The 8,433-nt window shown below is 48.6% G+C and overlaps 1 protein-coding gene across 1 annotated transcript; it reads left to right on the forward strand.

The window, feature by feature from the left end:
* Window positions 1-379: 379 nt before the first annotated feature.
* On the forward strand, window positions 380-4,815 carry DUSP6 (dual specificity phosphatase 6). The gene is made up of 3 exons (XM_057743197.1): window positions 380-1,261; window positions 1,861-2,298; window positions 3,345-4,815. The coding sequence occupies exons 1-3, from the start codon at window positions 862-864 to the stop codon at window positions 3,650-3,652; spliced, it is 1,146 nt and encodes a 381-aa protein (XP_057599180.1). The 5' UTR covers window positions 380-861; the 3' UTR covers window positions 3,653-4,815.
* The last annotated feature ends 3,618 nt before the right edge of the window (window positions 4,816-8,433 follow it).

Consider the following 8,433-nt stretch of genomic DNA (forward strand, 5'->3'; position numbering starts at 1 on the left):
TAAAGCTAGCTTGCGCACAGGCGTCGCGAACAAGGGCTTTTGTGCCTGCTAATTGCACCATTTGTGCGCAAAAGTTCCAACGCGAAGTGTGAACTCTCAACAGAAGGAAACATGAGACAACTGAAGTGCCCTGGTTTGTGTGCCCTGCTCCTCCTCCTCCGCCGCCGCCTCCTCTTCTTTCTCCTTCCTCCCGCCGAGCCCGCTGTTGCAGCTTGTTTGCACTGGGGCTTATCCGGAGCGGAAATTCCTTTCCGTTTTTGTGAATGACAAACTCATTAACAATTCATCAACACAACCTGTTCCAGCCGGCCCGTCCCCACGGCAACAGCCCCTTCCGCAGAGCGCTCATTGGCTGGCCTGGAGAATGTATCCATTGAGACGCTCGCTGTTTGTATCCATTGAGGAGCTGCCTCGCGCAGGGGGTGTGCGAGGGCTGAGTCTCAGGGAGAGGGAGCAAATCGAGGCTTGAATAATCCTAGGAGAAAGACGCCCGGGTGGATTTGAGGTGCAGTCTTGGAGGGAGGGATTAGGAGCCGCTGCACTTTTTTTTTCCCTCCCCTCTCAGTAGCACGGAGTCCGAATTAATTGGATTTCATTCACCGGGGAGGAACAAAACTGTCTGGGCAGCTTCATTCAGAGAGAGCTTCATTGACACCAGGAGCGAGCGGCTGCAGCCGGGTGCAGAGGGAACCGCCGACTTCACTTCTGTCTCGCCTGCTCCAACCGCTACCCCGGTGTGGGAAGGGCGAGGTGGAATTAAACCCCGCTCCGAGAGCTGCTGCTTAGCGCGGCGCGCTCGGCCTATGCCTGCCCCGAGGGGCGTCTGGTAGGCACCCCGCCCTCTCCGGCAGCTCGACCCCCATGATAGATACGCTCAGACCCGTGCCCTTCGCTTCGGAAATGGCGATCAGCAAGACCGTGGCGTGGCTCAACGAGCAGCTGGAGCTGGGCAATGAGCGGCTGCTGCTGATGGACTGCCGGCCGCAGGAGCTGTACGAGTCGTCGCACATCGAGTCAGCCATCAACGTGGCCATCCCGGGTATCATGCTCCGGCGCCTGCAGAAGGGCAACCTGCCGGTGCGCGCGCTCTTCACGCGCGGCGAGGACCGGGACCGCTTCACCCGGCGTTGCGGCACCGACACCGTGGTGCTCTACGACGAGAGTAGCAGCGATTGGAACGAGAATACGGGCGGCGAGTCGGTGCTCGGGCTGTTGCTCAAGAAGCTCAAGGACGAGGGCTGTCGGGCGTTCTACCTGGAAGGTAGGCGCCTGGGGGAGCTCGGCGCGGGGGCAGGGCGGGGGACACCGGTCTGCGGGCAGCAGGCGCGACACGCGGACTGGAAGCGCCCCTGCAGCGCGCGGCGGGCGCTTCTGCGCCGGGGGCCGTCTGCCGGCTCCCGGCTGCGAACCTCGAGCGTCCGGCACCCGCGAGCCGGGCCCGCGCGGACTTGGCCGGCTTCCGGCCGCAGGCACGGGCTGTTTCTTTCTAACCAGCTCTCCTTCCTACCCGGAATATCCTCTCTTTTCCCTACTTTCTGTCGTTCGATTTTGAATTCCGATTTTGCAGGACGGCAGAAGTCGTTGGGGGTGCAGATTGGCACCTTCCACCCTTCAAGATATTCGGAAAAGTTGCCATTTTGTGCATTTCCGGATTCAAAAGAATGAGGGTTCCCAGGGGAGGCGGGCCCTTTCGTTCTGTTCCCAAGGGTGCACATTTAAGTGTCTTTCTCTTATGTCTGGCTCTGTGTGTCGGGCGGTTGGTAGGGTTCTGTGGTGTTTGTGCGTGCGGCTGCGGCTCTCAAAGCTGTGAAAACTACTACGAGATCTCGGGTTACATGATTGCTTTTCTTGTCCTGGCAGGTGGTTTCAGTAAGTTCCAAGCCGAGTTCGCTCTGCATTGCGAGACCAATCTAGACGGCTCGTGTAGCAGCAGCTCGCCACCGTTGCCAGTCCTGGGGCTCGGCGGCCTGCGGATCAGCTCCGACTCCTCCTCGGACATTGAGTCTGACCTTGACCGAGACCCCAACAGTGCAACGGACTCGGATGGCAGCCCGCTGTCCAACAGCCAGCCTTCTTTCCCCGTGGAGATCTTGCCCTTCCTGTATTTGGGCTGTGCCAAGGACTCCACCAACCTGGACGTGTTGGAGGAGTTCGGCATCAAGTACATCTTGAACGTCACCCCCAACTTGCCGAATCTCTTTGAGAACGCAGGAGAGTTCAAATACAAGCAAATCCCCATCTCGGATCACTGGAGCCAAAACCTGTCCCAGTTTTTCCCTGAGGCCATTTCTTTCATAGGTGAGACTAATCAGCAGCCCTCGTTCAGACTTTTAAATGCAAAATCACTAACAATTCGTAGAGTTTAAGCTGTTAATCTTTCTTGCTGCTTGCTAATTTGTGGGGCTGCCGGTCTCTAATGTTCCAAGGGCGTTCTTAATTCTGGTTTATCTTCTTGCTAAGAAAAAGTGCCTTTTGATAAGGGTGCAGATCACAGGTGTATTTGAAATGCTGTCTGCTGATTGACTCTGAATTCAGTCCTTTGAAAGGGGGGCCGGGCCATTCATTAGTAGACAACAGAATTTTCCCACAATCTTTGGACTAGAGGAGGGCCAGATAGAAGTACTCATGGTAGACAGGAATTCTACCATGACTTTTGAAATTTAAAAGACCTGGGAGTTGTTTTAGGACACCAAGTTAGTTGTTGAAAAGCCCTGTGAGTGCTAGATGTTGTAATCCAGCTGAATGTTATTGTGATACGGGTTCACAGTGAGACAGTGAGGGTAACCTGAGCCCCGCAGGAAGGACTCTGGGCTGAAAGCCTGGAGAAGCGAATCTCCAGGCATTGTAATGCATTTCCTATTACAAAGGAACTCATTTTCAGGCCATGTCGACATCCTGTTCCTCCTAATGGGCTGTCCCCTGTGACTTCCCTCTCTCTTTTAAAATGCCTGAATACCTCCATTGTTAGCTGCACAACAGTTGGAGAATAATTTAATAGACCCTTGCAGTCTGCTTGTCTGTATAAAAGGCATTCACGACCATATTGCAGGGTTTCTGGTATTCACATGCTGAGGCAAAGAATGCACACATTAAGGAGTTTTTTGTTGGCAGAAACTTAATACAAAAGCTCCCTTTTCAGAAAATATCTGAAATATGTAATTGTGCCCAGCGTACATGTTTTATCGCAGTGATACATTTTCTGCTGCCTGCAGGGCTCAACTGCCACACACGATTATTTTTTTATTTTTATTATTATTATTATTCAGTTTTTAGACTGATCATTCACAAAGGGTGGTTTTCGGTCTACTGACAAAAATTTTGCCTTTCTTTTTGTGTGTTTACAGATGAAGCCCGGGGCAAAAACTGTGGTGTCTTGGTGCATTGCTTGGCTGGCATCAGCCGCTCGGTCACTGTGACTGTGGCTTATCTTATGCAGAAGCTCAATCTGTCGATGAACGATGCTTATGACATTGTGAAGATGAAGAAATCCAACATCTCCCCCAACTTCAACTTCATGGGCCAGCTGCTGGACTTCGAGAGGACACTGGGACTCAGCAGCCCCTGTGACAACCGTGTCCCAGCACAGCAGCTCTATTTCACCACCCCCTCCAACCAGAACGTCTACCAGGTGGACTCCCTGCAATCCACGTGAAAGGCCCCACACTGGGATGTGTCCATTCTTTAGCAGTTTCTCTTAGCATCAGCTGGGCTGCTTTCTTCATACGTGGCCCCAGGTGTCGACATGATACCAGCTGTCTGTATTAGACAAGGTTACCACGTGTGGAATTGGTTATTCCAAAGGGAGAGATTTGTTCTATTCTTGTTGGAAGAACAGGACATGCTATATAGATACAGGCAGTAGGTTTGCTCCACACACACGTGTACAGCCTACCCCTGCAGGGACTGGAATTCGAGGACTTCCAGGTATATAGGGTAGGACCAAATGGTAGGGTAGGAGCATGTGTTCTTTAGGGCCTTGTATGACTGTTTCCTTTTGCATCTGGAACTGACTATATTGTCTTCAGTGAAGACTGATCCAATTTTGCATATAGAGGAGCCAAAGAGAGGTTTCAGCTCTGTATTTGTAGTATCAGTTTGAAAAAAAAAAAAAGAAAATAATCAAATGAATCTGATACTCCATTTGATTATTGTAAATATTTGATCTTAAATCACTTGACAGTGTTTATTTGAGTTGTGTTTGTTTTTCCTTTGATGGGTTTAAAAGAAATCATCCAAAGGGAGGAAGAGCAGTATGCCACTTCTTAAAACAAAACAATGGAAACTTTTGCTCTTTTCTAATCCAAAGGATATATTTGCAGCATGCTCGACTTTACCGATGCTGAGTGACATTTTCATGGACACTTATGAACACGGAGACCTTGTTATGGTGCAGTCTTTAGTCTCTTTCATATATCTTCCTTGTGACTTTTTTTTTTCTCTTAATGTAGTTTGACTCTGCCTTACTTTTGTAAATATTTTGGCTTGTATTGTCTCAAAGGGGATATCTTGGAAAGACACCAAAATCACGGGCTCATTTTGTTTTTTTTTTTAACTCAGCTGTGCTAAACAGCATATTACCTCTGTACAAAATTCTTCAGGGAGTGTCACCTCAAATGCAATACTTTGGGTTGGTTTCTTTCCTTTTTAGAAACAATTTGTGTGAAACTGGAAGTGTGTGTGTGAGCATGGGTACCCATTCGATAGGCGACATGCATATGATTGTGAAGAAGGGAGACAAGTGGTGTAAAGTTCTGAGCTGAAATTTATTATAAGAATGTAAACCCTTAAATTATTAATAAATACCTATTTTGGCTATTGAATGTGTGTTTTTTAAAAACCTCTCCTTAGTTGTACTTTCATGTGAAGTGACACATTTTAGGACTTTTTCAGTTGGGGATTGATATTGGCTTGTAATGTACATGTAGGAATGTACTAGGGCAAAGTTCTCATCTTTTAAACTATTTCCAAGAATTTTCCAGGGCAGTTTTTGAAATTAACATTTTGCTTCAAATAAAAGTGACATAATGGAAGAGATTGACTCCATCATTCCTATGGACAATACTTAATAAGTTCTGGTGTACTTAGGAAAATTGTAATGCTCTTGAAGAAAAATGAAGTCAGAGCCCAGCTTGCTGAAGTGTAAGATTTGAATATTCATGACTAGTCATAAGAAGGGGGCACTGGAATAACAAGGTGACAGTTACAGTGTTAACCTCTCTGTTCGGGCCCTCTGCTCAATAATACTTAGACCTGCCAGGGAGAAAGTGGAGATAATTCTTTCTCCAGTCTGTAACTGGCAATTCTACCTGCAAATTCTCGTGTTAAAATAACACATGAATCAAGGATGGTGTCTCCCCTTTGCTCTCTCGCCTGCATGGCAGGGCATAGCTAAGCTTTCTCCCTGAGTCTAGATAGGACCACAGTTTCACGCTGGCACTTCAAATGAAGCGTTGCCACTCCTAATGTGCTCTGTGCTTAACTGATTCAGAATGTGGGCCAGAAACCCTTGTTGAACTTTACGTCAAGGTTATGTTCAACAGTTCCTTTAAGGTAAAGGCTTAATATCCTGTTATGTTCTTCGAGACATCCCTCCTTGTCCTGAGTGTCCAAGTACAGAAACCAAAATAAAAGTAAAGGGCAGGTGTAGGAAATCAAAAGATCCAGTACATACATTTCCAGCCCTTTTCAAATGAGCTTAGTCCTTCCGCCTGCAGTGGCTTTTCACATGGTACATGTGAAATGCCAGCTGGATTATTTGGTAGGAGGCAAGTGGCCCTGATTTTATGGCGATCATATCAAGCTGTCCAGTGTGACTTTTAGCAGCTAAGCGTGTATAAAAGGCAGAAACGGTGCCGAAAAATACCAAGTCAGTCCCATTTGGGTGCCCCAAGTCAGCCGGAGCTCTGAAAGGAGAAGTGGGTTGCAGTTCAACTTGGCTCGTGTTAATCCAGTTCTGAACGGTTTCCGCTCCTGGCATTCCCTAAGCTGCCTCTTCAAAGTAGGGATTTGCAAGCAGCATTAGCAATTTCCTGTCCAGCTGCAGCCCGCGTAGCTGCGTGCTCCCCCTCCCCTTTCCTCGGATTTCTTTTCTCTTTCTTTTCTCTTTCTTTTTTCTTTAATCTGGGCGGTGGATAATTTTAGCGCGTTTCCTCTTTGTGGATTACCGTCTCCTTTCCTTCTAGAACCTGCATACACTGAGTTCCTCCAGCTCTGCTCAAGCCGACAGCTGGCCTCCCCAGCACTTCCTCTCGTTTCACTGTGGGTTTGTTGTTTGTCAGTCCGCTTCTGAAATTAATAATGTTTCCTGGCCAAGTGCCACAAGCCATGACCACAAAGGGGAAGTAACACATATGAATAGCAGGAAGCCACGCAGGGTCACAGTGTGAGCTGAACCTGTGGCGGGAGCATAATGGAGCCCGGCCCATTCAGCAAGTGTCTGACCGCGATTTGGGGGAGAGGGAGACCCCTGCATTTAAGCAGCTCAAGCTGTGAAAAAAAAAAAGTTTCCAATCAATTGGTAGCAAGTGGTCTTTGTCATGAGTCTGAATAAAAGAGAGGGGGCGAGAAGAGTTGAGGGCCCCCATAAAGCGGCGATGTTTGGGATTTCTGCCCCCTCTCCTAGCATGTTGTTTCATAAGGCTGGTGAACAGAGGGGAGCCTGCTTCCCTCCGTCGCCACAAAGGCACTCATGTTAAAGGGGGGTTTTTAGGGTTCACACAGGCCAGAAGAGTCCGAGAGCTCTTCTCTTTCTTTCTTTCCCTTCTCTGGGAGGTGGAAGGTTGTTCCTGACGTGGGCGCCCACCTCACCCTGCGCCTCCACCTCACCCTGCGCCTCCTTTTCTGCCGGCCGTCCCGCCGTTCCTGTGGTTCCTTTGTGCTTGCAGGAGCCCGCGAAGGCGATCATTTTGCATCTTGGAGCTGGGCTCACTTCCGGCATGGAGCCCTGCGCGGTTCCTAGGGCAACCTTTGCCAGCAGCTGCAGCTCCCTGGCCTCCCCCCTCACCTGCTGTCCCCATTCGTGGCTTCCTCAGGTCTCTGAGCAAGAAGTACCTTTCCTGGCCTTCTGCAGGGGGCTGGGGGGAGGCCTTTCCTGGAGGTTAGCTGCAGGTTTCGTGGGGCTGCAGGAGACTTAGAAAATGTACTGCTTAATGGTCGAAACTGGTCTTAGGGTTAAAATCAGACTGAGAAAGGGTTATCTGGAGATAGAAATACCAGCACAGCCTTTAAAGGAGTGAAAATGGAGACTTGCTTGACCCAACAATTAGAAGACCTGAACTCTGACTCTCACTAATGAATCAGAAGCCCTGGGCAAGCTACCCAACCTCACCAAGTCTCTTTTTTTCTTCTCCGTAAAATGAGAGTTTTTAACTTTTCATTCTATGATTCTCCTATCATTCCAGTGTTCTGGTACACAAACTAGATGGTAAAACAAGGTGCAGATCAGGCGAAACAAATAGCATTTACTAAGGGTATTAGATACAGTACTTCATGTACAATATTATCTCATTTAATCCTCAGAGCAGCTCTGAGATGGGTTCTATTACCATCTTTATTTTTCAATGAGGAAACTGAGGCAGAGACAGGCCAGTAGAGCCTAAAGGCACCTCGTGGGAATTGGTAGAACTATGCTTTGAAGCTTTAGCTCTTCTTGTTGTAAACTGCTTGTCATCAGTATCTGCTCTTCTTTATAAAGTCCCATGATGCTGGCTAGGAAGTGGTGACCCCGTTCTACAGCCGAGGAAGTGGAGGAAGCAGAGGTTAAGTGACCTGCCAAGTAAAACCCGAATTCAGCAGCCAAATCAAGAGCGAGTCAGAGGACCCAGCTGATGTGTGCTCAGAGACATGTCAGTTCTGCCTAGAAGCATCTTCCCTCTCCACGGAGAATTTGCCCTATCTTAGGCCCATGAGCACATAAATTACAAAACGGATTCTCCTAAGGCTCTCTGGAGTGGCTAGCAGCGGGCCAGCTGGCCCTGACCCTCCCACGCTCCCCTTTCAGGATTACACCAGTGAACCGACCCCAGAGATGGTCACTTCCCCAGGGTGATCCTTTTGGAGGAAAGCTGGCCTGGCGGGGGCAGAGAGAGGAGAGCGAGAGCAAGAGCGAGAGCGAGATAGAGAGAGAGCCAGAGAGCGAGAGAGAGAGACCATGGAGGGCTGCAGAATAAGAGGGGCATATTAGAAAATAGTGGAGAAGCAGAACACAGGAAGGGCAATTCATGTGAAAGCTGCCTGTAAGTAAATATTCTTGAAAAGTCATCTTAAAAAATCAGTCTTCAGACTTTAAACTGCTTGAAAAGGATTCCTTTGGGTGTAAATTTCTATGCAGTTTCTCACGCAGTAATAGTCATTTTCCAAAAGATTCTGCAGACTTTCACACTTAGTCCTCTTGTGTTTCTACTGCAGTTGGCCCTGAATTAGTCCGGTTTTGGT

Source organism: Hippopotamus amphibius, chromosome 7, assembly GCF_030028045.1.
Source record: "Hippopotamus amphibius kiboko isolate mHipAmp2 chromosome 7, mHipAmp2.hap2, whole genome shotgun sequence".
Lineage (NCBI taxonomy): Eukaryota > Metazoa > Chordata > Mammalia > Artiodactyla > Hippopotamidae > Hippopotamus > Hippopotamus amphibius.

Coding starts and splice junctions, on each gene's coding strand:
- DUSP6 (XM_057743197.1), top strand. CDS start 862: ATGATAGATACGCTCAGACCCGTGCCCTTCGCTTCGGAAATGGCGATC. Junction 1,262..1,860: donor TCGGGCGTTCTACCTGGAAG/GTAGGCGCCTGG, acceptor TTGTCCTGGCAG/GTGGTTTCAGTAAGTTCCAA. Junction 2,299..3,344: donor TGAGGCCATTTCTTTCATAG/GTGAGACTAATC, acceptor GTGTGTTTACAG/ATGAAGCCCGGGGCAAAAAC.